The sequence below is a fragment of the Hylobates moloch genome, unplaced genomic scaffold (assembly GCF_009828535.3).
Source record: "Hylobates moloch isolate HMO894 unplaced genomic scaffold, HMol_V3 SCAFFOLD_45, whole genome shotgun sequence".
Classification (NCBI taxonomy): Eukaryota; Metazoa; Chordata; class Mammalia; order Primates; family Hylobatidae; genus Hylobates; species Hylobates moloch.
In genome coordinates, this window is record NW_026652320.1 from 1,220,000 (window position 1) to 1,244,001 (window position 24,002).

Consider the following 24,002-nt stretch of genomic DNA (forward strand, 5'->3'; position numbering starts at 1 on the left):
ATTTTTTTTTTTTTTTTTTTTGAGACGGAGTCTCGCTCTGTCGCCCAGGCTGGAGTGCAGTGGCACAATCTCGGCTCACTGCAAGCTCCGCCTCCCGGGTTCACGCTATTCTCCTGCCTCAGCCTCTCCAAGTAGCTGGGACTACAGGCGCCCGCCACCACGCCCGGCTAATTTTTTTATATTTTTAGTAGAGACAGGGTTTCACCGTGGTCTCGATCTCCTGACCTCGTGATCCGCCCGCCTCCGCCTCCCAAAGTGCTGGGATTACAAGCGTGAGCCACCGCGCCCGGCCAAGAATGATATTAATATGAAAAAAAAGAGACAGACAAGAACCAAAAAAAATTTGACATCAGGATGATATAGTCTTAGACATTACTTTGAAAATCTATCTATCTATCTACACACACACACACACACACACACACACACACACACACACACACACACAACCTCAAGGGAAAGTGTATAGAAAAGCATGGCCAAAAGAGCATTGCATAGTTCCAGAGTAGTAATGAAAAATAACAGTGAATAGAGGGTGAATTTAGAAGCCTCTCGCTGTCCCTTGCTAAGGTTTATTTATTTGTCACACAAGTGAGAAGGGGTTGCTTCCCCCTAATGCTAGAGCAGCAATTCTCAAACTTTATCAAAGATCAGAATCACCAAGAGGTCTTGTTGAAGCACACAGCTCCTGATTCTGTAGGTCTAGAGTAGGGCTCGAGAATTTTCATTTTTAACAAGTTCCTAGGTAATACTGATACTACCAACCCAAAAACCACACTTTGAGAACTAGAGTTGACAGATATCTGTCAAACTGGTGGGCTGGCAGGGCAGAAGTATTTCTGAGAAAAGTTCTAAGGAAAGAATGAGGCAGGCATAATACATGTGATTCAATGACAAAACTTTAACCATTGGCCATAAGACTAGGGAAGTAGGGATTCTAAGTTGAAGATGTCATGTATTTCTTAAATTCATTTCTGGTGCAACCTACCTGGAATCACATTTCGGTCTCACTTTTAAAAAGGACTACATAAAGGACTACATAAGTAAAACTGAGAGAACTGTATCATTAATACAGTCACACATTAGGGCTATAATAAGAGGGAAGAGAAAATTATTTCCCTCCATTCACCATCATGTATTTTTCACATTACCAGGACAGATGGGCATCTGGTAAAGCAGCATGGAGTAGAGGCAGCACCTGGTGGAATATCATAGGATTGGACTTGTTTCTAAACAGGTGTGGGACTCCCCATGGGGGCTCTCAGAAATAATTGAGTCGGGGATGTTCTTTGCAGGAGGCTGGAGTTTCTGCAAGCAATTGAAGGCCAGAGCCAGGGCAATTTGAGTTACATGGAAACCTTTGATTTTTAACTAAGAATTTTCTCACATATCTTGAATAGAAGGTTAAAAGAGGAGGAGTAAATGTATATATGCCCTGTACCTGTGCAATCTTCTGGTCTGAGCTAATTTTGATGCAGCTGAAAATAAAGAACAATCAATTTATTTTCCATAGCATCATCAACATAATAAAGCCAGGATGTTTGAACTATAGCTCTTGTAGGTTTATGCAGAATAAGATAAGGAAAAGATCATAGGCTGGGGAATAATTAGAATGCTGCTATACTCTAGTGGCAAGGAGATAAGGACTCAGGAGTGGCCCCAAAGGGAATGAAGGAAAGGGGTATATAATATCAGCAAGACTTTATCAATGCAATAATCAACAGTAAACTGCGTAAAAATCAAAGATGGCACCAAATTTTCTGTCATGGTAGCTAAAAATGTTATGATTCAACTAAGAAAAACTGAATTTTAGGCTGGGCGTGGTGGCTCACACCTCTAATCCCAGCAATTTGGGAGGCTGAGGTGGGCAGATCACCTGAAGTTGGGAGTTCGAGACCAGCCTGACCAACATGGAGAAACCCTATCTCTGCTACAAATATAAAATTAGCCAGGCGTGGTGGTACATGCCTGTAATCCCAGCTACTCAGGAGGCTGAGGCAGGAGAATTGCTTGAACCTGGGAGGCAGAGGTTGCGGTGAGCCAAGATCGTGCCATCGCACTGTGGCCTGGGCAGTAAGAGCAAAACTCTCTCTCAAAAAAAACAAAGAAAAAAGAAAAACTGAATTTTAAAAGAATAATCATTTTGATGTATTTTTTGGATTTCTTAAGCCTGAGGTAATAATCAGCCTGTTATTTTAATTAGACAAGCACTGTATAGCTTAAATCTTCATTGTTTCACACAAAAACATTTTTCTTCATCTGAACTTTTATAACATTTACTGTTTGTGCTAGTCATTTAGTGTTCATTATAAACTGAGTTGTATTCTCAATGATCATTTCATGTGAACATACTTCCTTTTTTTTTTTTTTTTTGAGATGGAGTCTCGCTCTGTCGCCCACGCTGGAGTGCTGTGGTGCAATCTCGGCTCACTGCAAGCTCCGCCTCCTGGGTTCATGCCATTCTCCTGCCTCAGCCTCTCCGAGTAGCTGGGACTACAGGCGCCCGCCACCACGCCCAGCTAATTTTTTGTATTTTTAGTAGAGACGGGGTTTCACCATGTTAACCAGGATGGTCTCAATCTCCTGACCTCCTGATCCGCCCCCCTCGGCCTCCCAAAGTGCTGGGATTACAAGCGTGAGCCACCGCACCCAGCCATGAACATACTTCTTAATTCCCCAAAGAACTTTGTACTCCCAAAGAATAAGTCCAATGTTTTACACTCATATCCCCCACATCTCTCTCCTTAGCACAATCACTAACTATATGTTCACTAAGTATACTTTTCTGAAGTGTATGGTTCAGATATCTTTTGAAAAATATAAAGGATGTATTAAAAGTTATAATCAATATTCTAAAAGATGAAAGGTCAGGATGCCATTAAATAAAAACTAGAATAATTTATTGGAAATTAAATATGTAAAGTAGAAGAAAAAGATGAAGAGTGTAAAATCAGACAAAAGATAAGAATTATAAAATAAAACCAGATAATTTCACAGAACTGAAGGACATAAGTTTCTACACTGAATGTGATCACACAAGTAGCCAGCCCAGTAAACAGAGCAAGACCCACACAAAGATATATCAAATACTGAAATGTCAGAACATCAAGAATAAGGGAAGATCAATAAACTTCAGAGAGAAGGAAGAGGTTATATACAAAGGTTCTGGAGTCACAGTAATATCAGACTTCTCTATAATCACCTGGAAGCTAGAATACAATTGAATAATTACTTTAAAATGAAGAAAAAGTATTTCCAACCTTCAATTTTATACCCAGCCAAACTATAAAATTTAAAAACCTACAAGGTCTACAAAAATTTACTTCCCTTGCACTTTTCCTCAGGAAGCTAATTAAGAATACATCTGGGCTGGGCATGGTGGCTAATGCCTGTAATCCTAGCACTTCGGGAGGCAAAGGTGGGTGGATTACAAGGTCAGGAGTCCAAGACCAGCCTGGCCAAGATGATGAAACCCCATCTCTACTAAAAATACAAAAATTAGCTGGGCATGTTGGCGGGCGCTTATAATCCCAGTTACTTGGGAGGCTGAGGCAGAAAATTGTTTGAACCCAGGAGATGGAGGTTGCAGTGAGCCGAGATCTCACCACTGCACTCTAGCCTGGGTGACAGAGCTAGATTCCATCTCAAAAAAAAAAAAAAAAAAAAAAAAAAAAAGAATACGTTTTGCTGGGTGTCATAGCTCATATCTATATTCCCAGCACTTTGGGAGGCCAAGGCAGGAGCATCACTTGAGGCCAGGAGTTTGAGATAAGGCTGAGCAACATAGAACCTATGTTTACAAATAATTTTTTTTTTCACTGAGCCAGGTATGGTGGCATGTGCTTGTAATACTAGCTACTTGGGAGGCTGAGGCAGGAGGACCACATGAGCCCAGGAGTTTGAGGCTCCAATGAGCCACAATCATGTCGCTGCATTCCAGGCTGGGCGACAGAGGGAGACCCTATCTCTATTATTTAAAAAAAAAAAAAAAAAAAAAGAGCAAAAATATGCTTCGTTTTAGAAAAAGGAGATCCAAGAAACAAAGGAATCAGAAGAAGGAATTTCTCAAAAAGTGATCAAGAGAAATCCCAGGATGACACCTGTGTAGCAGGCTTATAAAAGAAAAGTCTGGAGCAGAGCAAGAGAAGTGAGTGTTCCAGGAAGGACGTATCCAGTATTAAAATGGTCCTAAGGAATAACTTGGTATGATTGATCAGACTGCTAACTCTGTGGCTAAGTTAGTGGAAAGTGAAGAATTAAGCAAATAAACAAAATAATGAGGCAACTGGGTTATTTTTGTTTTTTGTTTGTTCTTTTTCTTCTTTGAGGCAACTGTTAATTCCAAGACAGACAAAAAGTTTAACACAAAAAAAAAAACACAGTAAAATACCTGACTTAGTGGTGAATACTTACATAGCTCTAATGCTTTAATCTTTGAGTATGTAATAAAAAATTGTTTAATAACTGGAAGATTGGAGCAATAGGAGGAAGAATGATATGAAGGAACTAAATCCTCATCTTCCATGGGAATAAATCAGTAAACAATATATACAATTATTTTTTTTCTGTCCAGTGAATGGAATACAGTGTTTTGGGTTTTTTTTTAGACGATCTTACTCTGTTACCCAGGCTGGAGTGGAGTGGTGCCATCGTAGCTCACTATAGACTTGAACTCCTGGGCTCAAGCAATCATCACACCTTGGCCTCCCAAAGTGTTGGGATTACAGGCGTGAGCCACAGCACTCAGCCTACAACTGTTAAATGAAGAAACTAGACTGTAAACATGTTTCTCAGAAACAAGGGTACAAAGAGCTAAAGAACAGCTATGAGGCTGGGTGTGGTGGTGAGCGCCTGTAGTTTGTGCTACTCTGGAGGCTGAGTCAGTAGGATTGCTTGAGCCAAGTTACAGGCTGTAGTGTGCCACAACAGCCACTGTGAATAGCCACAGCACTCCAGTCTGGGCAACATAGTGAGACCCTGTCTCAAAAAAAAAAAAAAAAAAAAAAAGGAACAGCTATGAGTTGAAAGAGAATGTGAGGCTGTTTATAAAGAACAGGACTCAAGGGTCTGGAAGGACAAAACAGGGAACTGCTTCGTTTTTATATAAACTGTTTAACTTTTACGACTATTACATCTGAAACTTTGAAAAATAATTTTTAAAAGTTGGATAGCAGCCAGGTGCAGTGGCTCATGCCTATAATTACAGCATTTTGGGAGACCAAGGTGGGAGGATTGCTTGAACTCAGGAATTCAAGACCAGCCTGGGCAACATATGCTACAAAAATTTTAAAAACTAGCAGGGCATGGTGGTATACACCTGTAGTCCCAGCTACTCAGGAGGCTGAGGCAGGAGGCTCACTTGAACCTGGGAGGTTGAGATTTCAGTGAGCCATGATTGTGCAACTGCACTCGAGCCTGGTTGACAGAGTGAGACCCTATCTTAAATAAATAAATTAATTTAATTAAATAAAATTTTGATAGTAACTATTTAACTTAAAAATAGCAATCTTAGGCCGGGCGCGATGGCTCACACCTGTAATCCCAGCACTTTGGGAGGCCGAGGAGGGCAGATCACAAAGTCAGGAGATCGAGACCATCTTGGCTAACATGGTGAAACCTCGTCTCTACTAAAAATATAAAAAATTAGCCGGGCGTGGTGGCGGGCGCATGTAATCCCAGCTACTCAGGAGGCTGAGGCAGGAGAATGGTGTGAACCCGGAAGGTGGAGCTTGCAGTGAGCCAAGATTGCGCCACTGCACTCCAGCATGGGTGACAGAGCAAGACTCCGTCTCAAAAAAAAAAAAAGCAATCTTACCTCAGAGTTTACCTAAAGATACATATATGCAAAATAAGAATAAAATATCAGTTTGTCTTGTGGTATTCTCCCTAGATGCCACTCCCTGCCTCCCTTAAAAAATAACTATGTACCTTTTCATGAACTTAAATAACTACCTACATTTTCACAGCTGTTTATCTAGGCTTGTTGACAACGCATGAAAAGAAGAACTGGTTCTGTTTTTTACAAAAAAATTATTAAATGATGCCACGTGAGCATTTGAAACGCATACCAATAAAAACTACCACAGCAAGTACAGGTTTATCCAAGTAAAGGTTTTGAAAAATGGTGAAGGGCCATTATGGGAGAAGTGTATGCCATGATTTTTGGCTCTCCTATGGCTCACAGGCCTATAAATGATTCATTCATTTAATTTATTCATATAACACAGCTTTATAGATTTCCTTTTTACATTTGAGGTACCATGCTAAATTCTAAATTTCCTTTTTTTTTTTTTTTTTTTGAGACGGAGTTACACTCTTGCTGCCCAGGCTAAAGCGCAATGGCACAATCTTGGCTCACTGCAACCTCTGCCTCCCAGGTTCAAGCGATTTTCCTGCCTCAGCCTACCAAGTAGCTGGGATTACAGGCAAGTGCCACCACACCCGGCTAATTTTGTATTTTTAGTAGGGACGGGGTTTCTCCATGTTGGTCAGGCTGGTCTTGAACTCCCAACTGCAGGTAATATGCCCGCCTCAGCTTCCCAAAGTGCCGAGATGACAGGCCGTGAGCCACTGCGCCGGGCCTTGAAATCTGTATTATTCTTACTTATATTTCATGGCCTAAAATACCATAAAATGCTTAAACCGGCAGCATATATTTTAATCTATTAACATCTCCAATTCTTTTTTAGGGAACAAATTCAAATTTAAGAACAGGATTTATTGTTTATGGATTGACATGGAGATCAAAAGCACACACAACTCCTAAATTCAACATTCTGAAAAACGCTCTCCATTATCTTTTCTAATTTTCCTGTTGTCCAAGAGTTGGATGCAGGCGGAGGATTACCTAGGTGCCGAGGTAAGAGACTGAAGGCACAAACTGTTTCAGTATAATAAAGAAAATAGTTAGAATAAGAATAGTTATAATACAAATTAGATATAGAGCTGATCATGGACAATTATCAATCATTATTATAAACATTACTAATCATTAGCTTTTAATATTACTCTTTGTTGCATTACTAATATAACCTAGGAATAACCAGCAGGTATAGGGTCAGGTGGTGAAGGGACATTGTGAGAAGTGACCTAGAAGGCAAGAGGTGAGCCTTCTGTCACGCCTGCATAAAGGCCGCTTGAGGGCTCCTTGGTCAAGCGGTAACGCCAGTGTCTGGGAAGGCACCTATTACTTAGCCGACGGTGAAAGGGAGTCTCCTTTCCCTGGAGGAGTCAGGGAACACTCTGCTCCACCAGCTTCTTGTGGAAGGCTGGATATTATCCAGGCCTGCCCGCAGTCCTGTTGCCTAAACCCCTCCCTGTGGTGCTGTGCTTCAACGGTCACGCTCCTTGTCCACTTTCATGCTCCTCCCATACTCCTGGTTCCTCTTCGAAGTTCGTGGTAGATAGCAGTAGAAGAAATAGTGAAAGTCTTAAAGTCTTTAATCGTTCTTGTAAGCACAGAGAAGAAAACGCTGACGTATGCTGCCTTCTCTCTCCGCTTCAGCTACCTAAAAGAGAAGTGCTCCCTATCCTGTAATCACGTGACTTGCTTCACCTTGTCAATCACTTAGAAGATTCACCCTCCTTACCCTGCCCCCTTGTCTCGTATGCAATAAATATCAGCGAGCCCAGCGGTTCGTGGCCACTACCGGTCTCCCCATCTTTATGGTAGTGGTCCCCCGGGCCTAGCTGTTTTCTCTTTATCTCTTTGTCTTGTGTCTTTATTTATTACAATCTCTCGTCTCCGCACAAGGGGAGAACAGCCGCTAAGCCCCGTGGGGCTGGACCCTACAGTTGGACATATAGCATCATGTCAATGCGGATCACAAGGTCAGGAGTTAGAGAACAGCCTGGCCAAGGTAGTGAAACCTCGTCTCTACTAAAAATACAAAAAAAATTAGCTGGGCATGGTGGCGTGTGCCTAGTCCCAGCTACTTGCGAGGCTGAGGGAGGAGAATCACTTGAACCCGGAAGGTGGAGGTTGCAATGAGCCGAGATCGTGCCACTGTACTATAGCCTGGGTGACAAAGCAAGACTCCGTCTCAAGGAAAAAGAAAAAAGGGGGGGGGGACAGTCTTCTGCATTCTCAGGTAAACAAGAATATAACTATCAAACATACATGTATTATATGTGATACATATTATGTGTGGCCGGGCATGGTGGCTCACGCCTGTAATCCCAGCACTTTGGGAGGCCGAGGAGGGCGGATCACGAGGTCAGGAGATCAAGACCATCCTGACTAACACAGTGAAACCTCATCTCTACTAAAAATACAAAAAGTTAGCTGGGCATGGTGGCGGGCGCCTGTAGTCCCAGCTACTCAGGAGGCTGAGGCAAGAGAATGGCGTGAACCCGGGAGGCGGAGCTTGCAGTGAGCCGAGATCGCGCCACTGCACGCCAGCCTGGGCGACAGAGCAAGACTCCATCTCAAAAACAACAACAACAACAACAAATTAGCCAGGCATGGTGGCGGGCGCCTATAGTCCCAGCTACTCGGGAGGCTGAGGCAGGAGAATTGCTTGAACCCGGGAGGCGGAGGTTGCAGTGAGCCAAAATCGTGCCATTGCACTCCAGCCTGGGCGACAGAGACAGACTCCGTCTCAAAAAAACAAAATATAAGTATTTATTAAAAAACAGCAGTAAGAAAAAAAAAAAAGACAGTAAGCTCCATGAAGATATAAGCTCTGTGATCCACTATGGCATCTCCAGTGCCAGACAGCATCCAGCAACTTACTTGCTACTAAAATGTATTAAAGGAATGAATGAAATACTACTTTGCAATTTTGTCTGCCTTCTCTAACCAACAGAGGTGCAAAAATATCACATTCTAATTATGTATCAGGTATTTATATATCTGCGAAGGAAGACCTGTCTCGTTAATTTTTTATCCCCAACAGCCTAGAAAATGTTGAAAGAAAAAAATGGGGGAAAAAGCCCTTTTCTGGAACAAGTTAGAATAGGACCCACATACATTTTGTTACTAACAAAACGTCCAGCTTGTCTTTCTTCTTTGAAAACTGCATGGCCTTAAGAGGAGTCCATTCTAATTAGGAAAAAAGTCACCTTTTCAGAAGCAGGTGCTTCCCACTCCATGCAAAGTAAAGCCAAGTTAGCAAAACCGCAAAGACTTGGCTAATTCAAATACAAGCTAATTTATTATTATTGGCGCAAATTAGCCACTTTCTTTTGCTGCGCTGGTCAATGTCCACAATCATACTGACTCTTCCTGTAGGGCGAATGTCTCACCAGTAGCTGGTGAGAAGCACAGCTCTTCTCAGCCAAAACCGACAGAGACTGGAATTTCTGCAGTGCAGTAATCCAAACCCCTCGAGTAGATATGCCTGCTTTAAAATCTGCATCTCGTAAGAAATGCCTTAATTTTCCATATTAGGAACTGAGAAAACAAGTCTCCTGAGCCCTACAGGGACAAGTTCTTTTCCAAATACTACAACCACCTCCAACCACCCAACAATGCCTCAGCCCGAGGGTGGGCCACACGCGACCCAGCGCTAAAGGGTCACAACCAAGCTGTCCGCCGCCTGCCTTCCTTTTAAAGAAGCCGCACACAAGCGGGCTGCCCCGGAGTTCAACTTCCGGCCACATAGTGAGAGGATGTTTTCCTACTGGAGCTGAGCCGCGGGGGCGCGCCCCCCGGCCGCGCCCTCCTAGCCACGCCCTCCACGCCCGGCCTTCCGAGCGCGAGCTCGGGCGGGCGTACGGAAAGGGCTGGGCCACGTGGGCGGCTGCTGAGTGGTTCGCCTTCGCCCCTCAGCGCACAGTCTGGCAGAGGCCAGCTCAGAGCGCACGGAGAGCGCGGTAGCGCGCGCCCGCGCGCGTTCTTAGTACCTTCCCCGGTGACGTGCCTGACCGAGGCCGCGCCAGGGCGCTGTTGCTGCCAATACAGCTGTCATGGCGTCCGAGGCGCTGGCTGCGGAGAACTGGCCGCGGTCTCCATAGAGCTGGGGGCGGGCGGCCCGGTATGGAGAGCAGCCCCGAGAGCCTGCAGCCGCTAGAACACGGGGTGGCGGCCGGGCCAGCGTCAGGGACAGGTTCTTCGCAAGAAGGGCTACAGGAGACCAGGCTCGCCGCTGGTGATGGTCCTGGGGTATGGGCGGCGGAGAGCAGCGGCGGGAATGGGCTGGGGGCGGCGGCCGCCAGGAGGAGCCTCGCGGACTCGGCTTCTCCCGCGGGCTCTCCTGAGGTTCCCGGACCCTGCAGCTCCTCCCCGGGTTTGGACTTGAAGGACAGTGGTTTGGAGAGTCCTACTGCCGCCGAGGCGCCTCTGAGAGGGCAGTACAAGGTGACCGCCTCCCCGGAGACAGCCGTGGCCGGAGTGGGTCATGAGTTGGGTCCCGCCAGAGACGCGGGAGCCCGCCCGGATCTCGCCGGCATCTGCCAAGCAGAGCTGACCGCCGCCGGCTCCGAAGAGCCCAGCAGCGCCGGCGGCCTCAGCAGCAGTTGCAGCGACCCGAGCCCTCCCGGGGAATCTCCGAGCCTGGACTCTCTGGAGTCGTTCTCTAACCTGCATTCTTTTCCCAGTAGCTGCGAGTTCAATAGTGAGGAGGGAGCGGAGAACAGGGTCCCTGAGGAGGAGGAGGGCGCGGCGGTGTTGCCCGGGGCTGTTCCTCTGTGCAAGGAGGAGGAGGGGGAGGAGACCGCTCAGGTGCTGGCGGCCTCCAAGGAACGCTTCCCGGGACAATCTGTGTATCACATTAAGTGGATCCAGTGGAAGGAAGAGAACACACCCATCATCACCCAGAATGAGAACGGACCCTGCCCCTTGCTGGCCATCCTCAATGTTTTGCTCCTGGCCTGGAAGGTACATTCTGCAGCTTTCTACTTCCTACAGCTTTTGGGGTGGAGGAAAACGGGGTGAGGGAGCTGTTGCATGTCAGGTGATGGCTTCCTTTCTTTCCTTATTCATCAGTCCCCTTCTTACATGAAATTCATTCCAAGACTTCCATGTTGAAAGAATATTCCCTTGTGCATATATCGAAAAGAATTGCCCCAACCTCAGTTTTCTCTTGTAGTGTTTAAGAGTTCAACATTCAATTGTGGTTGATACACTTAGAAACCAGAAGGACTTAGAGCATCTTAAATCTTATGATTATTTTAAACTATAATTTCCTACATTTTCTTACTGACCTTATCACATATGCAAAAAAGTGAAGAATTGAAGAAAGTAATCTTCAGAAGTTACCATCAATCCGTGATATCATGGACTAAGTTTTCGTGGTTATATTTAGTCTGATTTCCAACTAATGCCCCATTTGTGTGTAGATACTTAAGAGAATGGTGATGGGGAAGATGTGGCTCTTTAGACAAATTCCATTTAAGGAAAAGCATTGGTCTGAGACCCAATTACCGTAACTTCTTGGTTTTCAAAGATTGTTTTCATTTTATGCATGATTTTTACTTGCCTCATTTCTTTGGCTCTCCTTAAATGGTTTGGCATTATTACCAGTAACCACGCATCCGAATGTGTTAAGGGAGCTAAAACTCTAAAGAACTAAAATAAGAAAAGATAAGTCTAAGGTGAAGGAGCAGAAAAGGGAAAGACCGTTAAAAATAGGTATGTTGAGGACTCAGAGCGAGTTACCTGTAAAATGAAGTGTCTTATTTAAGCTTGCAGGGTTAGGGTGCTGAGAAGATGCATCTCACAGCACCTATTTTATTTTCAATTTGGTAATTATATCTATAGATGCAGTGTTTCCTAGAAAAAACAAACAAACTGGGCGTGGTGGTGTGCGCCTGTAATCCCAGCTACTTTGTAAGCTCAGCTACTCTGGAGGCTGACACAAGACAATCGCTTGAGCCCACAAGTTTGAGACCAGCCTGGGCAATATAGTGAGACCCTATATTAGAAGAAAAGAAAAAGAAAAAAATAACCTGGATTCTTCTAAGCAGTTAGGTAGAAAATCAAGTAAAGGGAATAGTGTTTATCAAACATGCCTTTATCTTCCTGTCGCTAGCAAGGACTGATACAAAAGAAATAAAATTAGAAACCTTGTCATTGTTTGGTGCATAATGGCACTGAGATGTTTTGAGTGAAGGCAGTACCTGCCCTTAAAAGGCTGTCGAGCTGTTTGAGGTGGCATCATTAAGTTACTGGAAACTGTTTAAGAACAAGAAATAGTAAGTTATATGAGACAAGTGGTAGGTAAATTGTGGTAAATCTGTGGAAATGCATTTGATATTCAAAAAGGGGACTTTTTCCTTTGGTATGGCGTAGTCCTAGAAAGCTTCCTGGGCTTTATAGGTCTTGAACCAGTCTTTTTTTTTTTTTTTAAAGACACCACTATTAGAGCAATTTAACAGATCTTTTAAGGAAGAGAATTTAGAATAACAGGGAAATGGAATTCCTAGGGGAGAGAAGAGTATAAACCAAGGGAATGAAAATAGAATGGATATTGTGTGTATGTATGTTTATTACATGACAGAAGTGGTAAGTTAATGTTGGAGAATAATGAAAAATAAGGTTGAAAAGGTGAACAAGAGCCACTTGATAAAGGCCCTCAACTAGGGAGTTAGTTAGACTTGCTCTAATGGGCCAGAGTCCCTAATCTTTTTTGTAGGAAAGAATAACTATTATTTTCCTTTAGTCTTTTTTCTTATGTAGTACTGCAGAAATTCAGAGGAAAGGGCAAGTACTGTGGTCTGGAGTATTTGGGGATAGATGCATATTAAACTGAGTCATTCAATTCAGACAGATTCAAGTGAATGATCAAATGTTTGGGTTCCCACTATGCGTGAGGTACTAGAAATGCAAAGATGAGGCCAGGCGCGGTGGCTCATTCCTGTATTCCCAGCACTTCGGGAGGCCGAGGTGGGTGGATCACTTGAGATCAGGAGTTCGAGACCTCCCTGGCCATCGTGGTGAAACCCCATCTCTACTAAACATACAAAAAATTAGACGGGCATGGTTGTGGGCACCTGTAATCCCAGCTACTTGGGAGGTTGAGGCAGGAGAATCGCTTGAACCCGGGAGGTGGAGGTTGCAGTGAGCCGAGATCACGCCACTGCACTCCAGCCTGGGCAACAAGAGTGAAACCCCGTCCGAAAAAAAGAAAAAAAAAAAAAAAAAGGAAATGCAAAGATGAGTATGATGCAAATCTGCCTTCTTGTAGCTGACTATCTAGTGGGATGACAGACATATAAACAATAATTACAGTGCAATGTGAGAAGCTCTAATATGCTATGGAAGTACAGAGAAAAGGGTAATTGAGGAGGGGATTATCAAGGGAAGATTTCATAGAAGAGATAACCTGTGAACTAGATCCAAAGGATGAGTGAGAGAAGACCTTCTGGGCAAAGAGAATAGTGTATTGAAAGATACTGAAGCAGAAAAGGGTTTCTTCTACTTGGAACCTTCAACCTTGGTTGAAGTTTGCAGCATAGGAGGTAAAGGAAATGGTGGTAATAGCAGGAAATAAAATTGATAGGTTTTGTCAGACTGTGAATGAGCAAGCCTGCTAATGAATTTGGAGATTATTTTGTAAATCTGTGGTTTTCAGTGTTTTTTTTCTCCAGCCTATTGATGCACACAAAAACCAGTCATAAGTAATCATTGATGATTGATAAAGAGATGGATAAGAGAAGCAAAGTAGAGCAGTATTCTCAAAGTGAGCCAGGGGTACTAGAAGTCAAAGCTACTTTTATGATAATGCTAAGATGTTATTTGCCTTTTTCACTCTTATTCTCTCACAAGTGTCCGTGGAGTTTTTCAGGCTACATGATGTAATGACATCGCTCTGACAGTTAATGCAATGTGTGCCTCTGTACTTTGTGTTTTAAATTTTTCTCAATTTTAATTTATAATAAGGTAGATATAGATAGATATCCACATAGATGAAAGTTATTGGGGGTCCTCAATCATTTTTAAGACTGTAAAGGGCTCTGAGAACAAAAAGTTTGAGAAATGCTTTAGTAGAGAAAAATAGTAAATGGGATGTGAAGGTTGTTGTCAGATTTCAGAGGATCCATTGCTATAGGTGTTTAGACTTTATATATAGCTGATATTGGAGCTATTATAAATTGCTAGATAAAGAAATGACATGAAGAAAGTGGTCTTTTACTTTGATATTAGGCTAGAAGTAAGACTGTAGTGAGTGTAGCAGGAAGAATTGATGCGGATAGCGCTTTGGTTAGAGAGTTCTTTGCCCCCTCTCTTTGATGAGGATAATGTAGTGTTCCCAATGATGACTTCTCCCAGTGATGGCTATTAGAAGTGAAGGCAGTAACACCATTTCTCAAACCTGGGTAATAGAGATTGGCTGGATCTTTCCAAAGATGGGGAAGGTATGAAGGGAATTATTTTAGATGGGAAACTCGATGCCAAAGTTTGGTTGTGTTGAGTTGGAAATGTCCAGTACTGGGACATAAAAATGTAAATGTTCATTATGCTGTTAGAAGCATGGACTGGGTCTCAGGAAAGAGGCTAAATTTTTTTTTTTTTTCTGAGACAGAGTCTCACTCTGTCTTGCCCAGGCTGGAGTCCAGTGGCAGGATCTCGGCTCACTGCAGCCTCTGCCTCCTGGGTTCAAGTGATTCTCCTGTCTCAGCCTCTCGATTAGCTGGACTACAGGCGTGTGCCACCACACCGGCTAATTTTGTATTTTTAGTAGAGACAGGGTTTCACCATGTTGGCCTGGCTGGTCTCGAACTCCTGACCTCAGGTGATCCACCTGCAAGAGGCTATAAAATTATAAAGAACAATCAAATTGGGGAATTGCTACATAGAGTAAATGTGGTAGTTCTGAGACTAAATGAATTCTCCAGAGAGTAGGGAGCAATAGTTCTCAACTTTTTTTCCATCCCAATATATGTGAGAGTGACAAATTGTTTCTGATGGAGCAGAAACATCCGCTCCATCCTGCCTCAGTTTCCCCATTCCCTCTCCTCCCCTACCTAATTCTCCAGGAGACAGAGAGAAAACAGAGGAATAAAGATTAAATTGGGGGAGGAGGGGAAGAATATTAAGGGTGAGAGAGTGAAAAACCAGCATAGGCACAATTTGAGATGTGGAATGAGAACTAGAAATAGGGCAATGTCATGATAGTATTCAGGGAAAGAGAATGTAATAAAAATGTAGTACATTACTATTGTCAAATGCAGCAGCATCAGAGAGCTAATGGAGTAGGGAAGATTCTGCTGAAAATGACAGGTGTAGGGACAAGGTCACTGAAAAGTCAGGATAACATGGAATCCTCAGTTCTCTTTAGAGGAAAGGAACAACAACCGTATTTTCTGAAGTAGTGGGAGGAATGGAACAAGAAAAATACAGAGACAAAGTCACGTTAAGATAGAGAGGTAGGCCGTGTGTGGTGGCTCATGCCTGTAATCCCAGCATTGTGGGAGGCTAAGACAGGAGGCTTGCTTGACCCCAGGAGTTTGAGACCAGCTGGGGCAATATAGTGAGACCCCCATCTCTGTAAAAAAAACAATAATAATAAGGAAAAAAAGAGAGGTAGATGAAAATTGAAGCCTCATATTTTTCAGTTTGGCAAAATAACCATTGAACTCATAAGTAGTAACTATTGAACTCATTAATAAGTAAGATTGGAAAGCATTTGACGGGGTGAATTTTGTGAGAAAAGTATATTACATTTTAAAGGAGGATCTCAGTGGAGATTATGCTTAGGAATTTGAGGCACAAACAGAAAGACTGCCAATTAGTAGCATGGATAAATTGAGGTTTTCTTTAAAAACTATTAGCATATCAGTTTTGCTTTGTTTTTGGTCTTTCCCTAGTTCGCTTATGTCTGGAAATAGGAGCAGGAAGAATGACCGGTTAGAGTTATCAAGACTTGGGCTTTTCTTTCAAGAACTGACACCTGGGGTATAGGGGGAAGAATTAGAGAATTGAAAGTGAAAACAGCTGAACATCTGAAATTATTAGAAAATCAATAGACTGAACAAACTGGGAGGATTTGAGCAAAGGAATAAGTGTAGTGGCTCTGGATGAGAAGTGACAGTAAAAATGATCAAACAGAGTAAGGACTGAGTTGAAAGTATTGGTTCAGAACTGATAGAGAGTAGGTGATCATTCATAATCTATTAAATAGTTGGCTAAGCACTGGGGCTAACACCTGTAATCCTAGCACTTTGGGAGGCCAAGGCCAGAGGATCAGTTGAGCCCAGGAGTTTGAGACCAGCCTGGTCAACACAATGAGACCCCATCTCTATAAAAGAAAAAAAAAACTTTTTTTAATTGTAAAAAAAGAAAATCTATTAAATAGTTGAGCTGTGATGCTCTAACATCAAGAAAGAAAGAAATCTATTTATTACATTTAATTCAAGCTCAAATTTGTAATTCTGTTTACTTCTCATTTTCAAGAGATAGTTTCATCTACCTCTGTATTTTTCCTTTTTATTGTTTTTTTATGGAGACAGGGTCTCACTATATTGCCCCAGCTAGTCTCAAACTCCTGGGCTCAAATTACAAGTTATACCAGGTAAATTTATCAAAATGTATGACTTAGAATACATTTTTATTTTGCTTCTTTTTGACTATATTTGATTTTTAATAGTTTTTAAAAATCTTATTTTAGCTGTAATAAATGCTATTTATAGGTATATTTGAGGGCTGTGACCCATGTAATTAGGTGTTTATGAAGTTAAGTCAGAAAGTATATAACATATATATTTTAGTGCTTATGAAGATATTTCTTTTTTTTTTTTGAGACAGAGTCTCGCTCTGTCACCCAGGCTGGAGTGCAGTGGCGCAATCTCGGCTCACTGCAAGCTCTGCCTCCCGTGTTCACGCCATTCTCCTGCCTCAGCCTCTGGAGTAGCTGGGACTACAGGTGCCCACCACCACGCCCAGCTAATTTTTTGTATTTTTAGTAGAGACGGGGTTTCACCGTGGTCTCGATCTCCTGACCTCGTGATCCGCCCGCCTCGGCCTCCCAAAGTACTGGGATTACATGCGTGAGCCACCGCGCCCGGCCGATATTTCTTTAGTAATAGAGGGAATCCCTACTTGGTTATACTTTTTTTTTATTTTAGAAAGAATGTTATAGGTTCTGAGGCCAACATACAGAAAACTTACATGTAACCTATACTATGCATTGTGATAGAGAAGATAAGAGTATTGCAATATGTAGTCATTGTATAGCATTTTAGTAGAAGAATGAATGCACTAATTTAAGATGCTGGAAACACATCTCCTCTCCTTAACTCTTTTTGGTAGGGAATTCTTTTCCCAGTCTTTTTCTTTTCTTAGTATAAGCTGAGATTATCTCCTGTTCCAAGTCATGGGAGGAATGCCAGGGTCCTGAAGCAGGATTTTTTTATATAAAGTTGGTTTCTCCAAACATCAAACCTAGAAACTGTAAAATAAGGATTAATATATTTGATTCTGTAAAATATAAAAAAACTTAAAAAAAAAAAACAGACACACACCAAAAAAAAACCCTCACCATAAACTAAATCAAAACATACTAAACTAAAGGAACTATTTGCCAGATTTTATGTCTAAGGGCTAATTTCCTTTTTTTTTTTTTTCTTTTTTTGAGATAGACTATCATTCTGTCACCCAGGCTGGAGTGTGGTGGCGCAATCATGGCTCCGTATAGCCTCGACCTCCCGAGCTCAAGCAATCCTCCCACCTCAGCCTCCTGAGTAACTGGGACCACAGGTGTGTGCTACCATGCCCACCTAATTTTTTTTTTTTTTTTTTTTGAGACGGAGTCTCATTTAGTCGCCCAGGCTGGAGTGCAGTGGCACGATCTTAGCTCTCTGCAACCTCTGCCTCCTGGGTTCACGCAGTTTCTGGCTAATTTTTGTATTTTTAGTAGAGATAGGGTTTCACCATGTTGGCCAGCTGGTCTTGAACTCCTGACCTCAAGTGATCTGCCCGCCTCAGCCTCCCAAAGTATTAAGATTACAGGCGTGAGTCACTGTGCCCAACCAATTTTTTTTTTTTCTGTAGAGATGTGTCTTGCCATGTTGTCCAGTCTGGCCTTGAACTCCTGGCCTCAAGTAATCCTGCCTCGGCCTCCCAGAGTGCTGGGATTACAGGCGTGAGTCACCATGGCCAACCCTAATTTCTTAATTTACAAAGAGCCCTTATAAATTAGAAAAAGGTAAGCAGCACAATGGCAAAATGAACAAAAGGCTGTTAACAGAAAATTCAAAGTTCAAATGGACATATGCTCTTGTCTCATTATCACCTGCAAAGTGAGGCACCATGAAGGTTAGCCTCTTGCCAGGGCTGAGTTTTTGCTCTATTTCTCCCTCCCTCCTTGATGACTTTTTTCCCTCAGATCCTTTCACAGACTCTTCTAGCTTCCATCTACGTTATGCTTTTTCCTGTGACTTGCAGAAACATTGTAATCACACAAATTTTCTCTTCCTGAAGTAGCACAGAGCTCTTTTGAGGTTTTCCAAGTGTGTTTATTACTTATAAAAAGGGAAAAACAGATGGTGAGCCAAAGGTTCCATCTTAGCCTCTGCCCACCTTGTTTTTAAATATAGATCCTGTAAAAAGAGATTAAAACTTCACACAATTGTGGGGTTTTGTTTACACAAAAGACTTAAGTAACATTTCTGAGGCTTTCATTCCCAGTCTCCTCCAAGAATTAGAATTGGTGTTGTAACTCTGGATTTGTAAGACAAGGTAGACAAGCGCTGAGGAGAGTATAAATATTGCCAGTAGGAGTTGCCCTCTAATAGTGATGGGTGTGTTCATTTTTTCTTCTCCCCTTGATATGAGTAGTCTTTTAGTTAAAAACCTTCTCACTCCCCATCCAACCTTGTCTGTTGAGTCCCAGGTGAAGGACATTTGGGCACAGGTGGTACTAGCAAACATAAGGGCTTTGAATAATAATAGTAAGTGCTCAATTATTTTTGTGTCCAGATACTGTGCATTATTTTACATGCATTGTATGTTTTCTCTTTTAAGTTTCTCAACCACATCATGAAATCCTTATGTAGACTGTTGTTCTTATTTTATATATATAGAAAATTGAGGCTGGGTGTGGTTGGCTCACACCATAATCCCAGCACTTTGGGAGGCCGAGGCAGGCGGATCACTTGAGGTCAGGAGTTTGAGACCAGCCTGACCAACATGGAGAAACCCCTTCTCTAGTAAAAATACAAAATTAGCCGGGCGTGGTGGCGCATGCCTGTAATCCCAGCTACTCAGGAGGCTGAGGCAGGAGAATCACTTTAACCTGGGAGGGAGGTTGCAGTGAGCCGAGATCGCGCCATTGCACTCCAGCCTGGGCAACAAGAGCGAAACTCCATCTCAAAAAAGAAAGAAAGAAAATTCAAGTGCATAAAGTTTAAATGACTAGCCCAAGGTAAGACTATCACCCACTCTAGAACCAGAGCTCTCACTCAAGATGATTGATTGGGAAGATAAAGTTCAAGATAGCAATAAGTCTGGTGGACAATAGGTCTGGGGCAAAACAGGGTGGGAGAGCCAATGATAAAGTCAGAGAAGCAGAGATGGACTTCATGATTCCTTAGATCGAATCCTGGGATCTTGGTACCAGTTGGTCTTTATACAAACTCCGGTTTTTAGCTCTCTGTACTTTATCTTATGTCTTCTGAAGTGTCTGACACTTCTAGTTTCAGAGTGTCTTTGGGGTACTACGGTGAATAAGCTGGCCTTTCCCATGGTAGTTTATTAAATATATTCTTGGATATTTTTCAGTAATTAGTAACTTCTGTTTCTACTGCTACTACCCTAGTTCAGGCCTTCATCTCTCACCTGGACTACCTTAGTAGCCTTCAAAATGGTCTCTTGTCTTACCCTATTCTCATCTGTCTTTCAAGCAATTAATGTAAAAGTTTTATTGGGGGGGAGATTTTTCAGCATAGTAAGCTTGCTGAGCTTCTTAAATATAAATAGTGAATTCTGAATGGAAGATGCCTTCTTTTACAAGTTAATTTTTTTTTTTTCCAGACAGTGTTTCATTCTTGTTGCCCAGGCTGGAGTGCAATGGTGTGGTCTTAGCTCATTGCAGCCTCCACCTTCTGGGTTCAAGCTATTCTCCTGCCTCAGCATCCCAAGTACCCGAGATTACAGACACCTGCCCCCACGCCCAGCTAATTGTTTTGTATTTATAGTAGAGACAGGGTTTTACCATGTTGGCCAGGCTGGTCTTGAACTCCTGACCTCAGGCGATCAGCCCACCTTGGCCTCCCAAAGTGCTAGGATTACAGGCATGAGCCACCACACGTAGCCTACTAGTAAATCTTTTATTAATAAATCTCGCTGCAACAACATTCTTTGTTGCTCTAAAATACTTTGAAATGCATATAAAATAAGACATTCCTGCAAATTTAATATGTGTGAATATATCTGCAGTTTCTGACAGTTTTAAATAGGCCTTGGTCTTACTCTGAGGATAGGGTTTAAATTATGATAAAAACTGATAAAAGTGTTTCAGAGTTTCAAAGCCTTTTTAACTTGTGGGTTGTCTCATAAAATGTTCCTGTTTTGAGATACTGATGGTGGCAAAGCGCAGTGGCTCATGCCTGTAATCCAAGCACTTTGGGAGGCCAAGGCAGGTGGATCACAGTCAGGAGTTCAAGACCAGCCTGGCCAAGATGGTGAAACACTGTCTTTACTAAAAATGCAAAAATTAGCCATGTATGGTGGCGGGCGCCTGTAATCTCAGCTACTCGGGAGGCTGAGGCAGAGAATTGCTTGAACCCAGGAGACGGAGTTTGCTGTGAGCTGAGATCGCGTCACTGCACTCCAGCCTGGGTGACAGAGCGAGACTCCATCTCAAAAAAGAAAAAAAAAAAAGAAAGAAATACTGATGGCAAGTAGAAAGCCAATTAGATTTACTAAAAAGTCTGAATTTGAGTATTTTTTAGTATTATATTATTAGTAGTAAATGAATAGTACATACAAGAAATTAAAATGTAAAGCATGATGTGTAATAGCTTATAATACTTAAATTTTTATTTGCTGGAGCCAGAATTAAAGGCATGTTAAAAGAATCCTTAAGTTTTTGAGTCCTTATTTTGAAAAAAGTGGGTAAAGCTTCTCTTTGATTCCCATTAATACTTCTAATATTTTCTAAAGAATAATTTCTTTACAATTTCAACTAAAAAATCATGAATATTACATATTCATGCTGAATATATAAATGCTACATATATACACACATACGTGTATATACACTGCATATTTCAAATTAGTGAAATTTTTACTATTATTTAGTGCATCCATTTTGCCATACATAAGTAATGCAAAAATAGACTGCAATATAAAAATGTTATCTTCTGTGTTCCAAACTCAACTCCCTGTTTGAATGTCAAACTAAAAATGTCACAGTTCCAAAGCAGACATCATTTTCTTCTACAAACTTATCTTCACTTGCCAAATTTCCATTGTTATCAATTGTATGGATCTTAATTTTTAGAGTTTCCTGAGCCTTAGAGTCAACTTTGATTATTCTTTCCCCATTGTGCTCCACTTTTCATTGGTCACAAAGTTCTATCAATTATTGATTTAAAATATGTTTCAGATGATGTTTTATATAAGATTTCATTGAGCAGAAAGTGTTCTGCTGTTCTTAAAAAAGTCTGTGAGTATTGGTATAATGGAAAAGGTAATTGTTTTGATGTCTGATCTCGCTTTCCATCACAGTACTTCTACTTACTTTGGCTAAATTAACTTTTTAAAGCCTTAGTTTATTCTTTGAATGGAGGTAATAATGCCTGCTTCATAGGATTGCTGAGGATTCAGGTAACATAAAATTGAATGACAATTAGTAGATGTTCAATATATTTAATTTTTTTCTTTTTTTTTTATTTTCTTTTTCTTTTGTTTTTTTTTTTTTGAGACAGAGTCTTGCTCTGTCACCCAGGCTGGAGTGCAGTGGCATGGTCTTGGCTCACTGCAGCCTCTGCGTCCCGGGCCCAAGTGATTGTCCTCCCTCAGCCTCCTGAGTAGCTGGGATTACAGACGCCTGCCACCATGCCTCGCTAATTGTTTGTATTTTTAGTAGAGTTGGGATTTCACCATGTTAGCCAGGCTGGTCTTGAACTCCTAACCTCAGGTGATCCGCCCACCTCGGCCTCCCAAAGTGCTGGAGTGGAGTGAGCGACTCTGCCTGGCCCCTGACTTCTCTTTTCTAAAGAGCAGAGACTGGGAAATACTCAATTTTATATTTTCTCAAATATCTTCCCAACTTCGGAGAGGTGTTGGAACTGAAACTGTGTGTTGTTGAATACTTATTATATTGGTATTCTAATTGTTAAGCATTTAAACACATTATTTGGCTAGTAGTAATTTTTGTACTTGCCATCACCTATATAAACTGCTTCTTATTTCTTAGTTATTGCTGAGTCCCCTGCATTTATCTTTTCCTTTGGATTATCAAAATCACAGGTGTCAAAACCTTGGCATATCACTCTTAGGATGTTTTACATTCCTGTTTAAGATTTCAATTACAGTTTAAACAGAAGGTTTTGTTGTTACTGTTTTTGGTCTTGTTTGAGTCTATTCCCAAATTTACTTTACTCTTTAGATGATTAAGAATTACAGAATGGTCCGGGCACGGTGGTTTACACCTGTAATCCCAGCACTTTAGGAGGCTGAGGCAGGCAGATTTAAGCAGAAGTTTGGGCACCTGCTTGAGTCCAGGAGTTTGGTCAACATGTCAAAACCCCATCTCTACAAAAAATACAAAAAATTAGCCAAGCATGGTGGTGCACACCTGTGGTCCCAGCTACTTGGGAGATGGAGGTGGGAGGATTACCTGAGCCCAGGGAGGTTGAGGCTACAATGAGCCATGATTTAGCCACTGGACTCCAGCCTGTACGATAGAATAATTGGGCTAAATTTTTGAGGTTTTACCTTATAGTGGAATATTTGGAGTTGGAGTAGCTATTTTGTTTTATTAATTTAAATATTCTTGTGCTTATATTAATAATTTTCCAGGGCCGAGTGCGGTGGCTCACACCTGTAATCCCAGCAATTTGGGAGGCTGAGGTGGGAGGATTGCACGAGTCCAGGAGTTCAAGACCAGCTTGGGCAACGTGGTGAAACCCCACCTCTACAAAAAATACAAAAATTAGCCAAGTGTGGTGGTGCATGCCTATAGTTTCAGCTATTTGGGAGGCTCAGGTGGGAGGATTGCTTGAGCTGGGGAGGTCAAGGCTGCAGTGTGCCGTGATCCTGCCACTGCGATCCAGCCTGGAGGACAGTGAGAACATGATGTCTTAAAAATAATAGTTTCCTCAGGAAATCTAGTTAAATTCGGTAATATTTATAGGGTAGGACATTTTCCTAGATAATAAAAATTTATTTGGCCTCTATTAATTGGGAGCTATTTTTTAATATATGTTGAGATACTTTGCTCAAATTTTAGGAAGAATATTTAAACTACTTAAAGTGCCTTCCAAGTACCTTTGTATATGTTAAAGTACTCATTTATTTTATGTTGTAGATAATTACTAAAAGAGGTCATACTTGATTTGTCATTTTTTTTTCTTTTCTTTCTTTCTCTTTTTTTGTTTTTTTTTGTTTTTTTTTTTTTTTTTGAGATAGGGTCTCTCTCTGTTGCCCAGGCTGGAGTGCAGTGGCATGATAGCAACTCACTGCAGCTTCAAATTCCTGGGCTCAAGTGATGCTCCCACCTCAGCCTCCCAAATAGCTGGAACTACAGGCACGTGCCACCACACCTGGCTAAGTTTTGTTGTTTGTTTTGGGACTTTTTCTGTAGGGACAGGGTCTCCCTATATTGCTTAGGCTGGTCTCAAACTCCTGGGTTCAAGTGATCCTTTCACTTCAGCCTCCCAAAGTGCTGGGACTATAGACGTGAGCCACCGCACCCAGCCTGTTATTTTTTTCATTGTAAAACATAAAATTTAGAAATTCAGACAGACTGCCACAACTGTTAATTCTGTATTCTCAGCCAACTATCTCATAACCTGTTTCTCCTTTGAAAAAATCTAAAAAGACAAAGGAGTACAAGCCTTATTAGGTCATTAACAAAACCCTTGGCACTTGCTTTTGAAGTGATGGTGGTGAAGGA

At 41.9% G+C, this 24,002-nt stretch overlaps 1 protein-coding gene and 1 long non-coding RNA gene across 6 annotated transcripts in view; both read left to right on the forward strand.

Annotated features, from left to right (window-relative positions):
- Positions 1–7,592, forward strand: part of LOC131382543 (uncharacterized) — a 14,780-nt gene extending 7,188 nt beyond the window's left edge. For 2 of the 3 annotated variants that reach the window (XR_009212095.1, XR_009212096.1), the window contains 2 exons: positions 4,022–4,147; positions 6,690–7,592. This is a non-coding gene — a long non-coding RNA (uncharacterized LOC131382543). The remainder of the gene's footprint in view (positions 1–4,021; positions 4,148–6,689) is intronic. The other variant, XR_009212097.1, reaches the window with a different exon arrangement.
- Positions 7,593–9,868: 2,276 nt separating this feature from the next.
- LOC116463628 (ubiquitin carboxyl-terminal hydrolase MINDY-2) overlaps positions 9,869–24,002 on the forward strand; it is a 93,074-nt gene continuing 78,940 nt past the window's right edge. For all 3 annotated transcript variants that reach the window (XM_032146809.2, XM_032146810.2, XM_058434766.1), the window contains exon 1: positions 9,869–10,819. In XM_032146809.2, the coding sequence (XP_032002700.1) occupies positions 9,980–10,819 (840 nt within the window). In that variant the 5' untranslated portion in view covers positions 9,869–9,979. The remainder of the gene's footprint in view (positions 10,820–24,002) is intronic.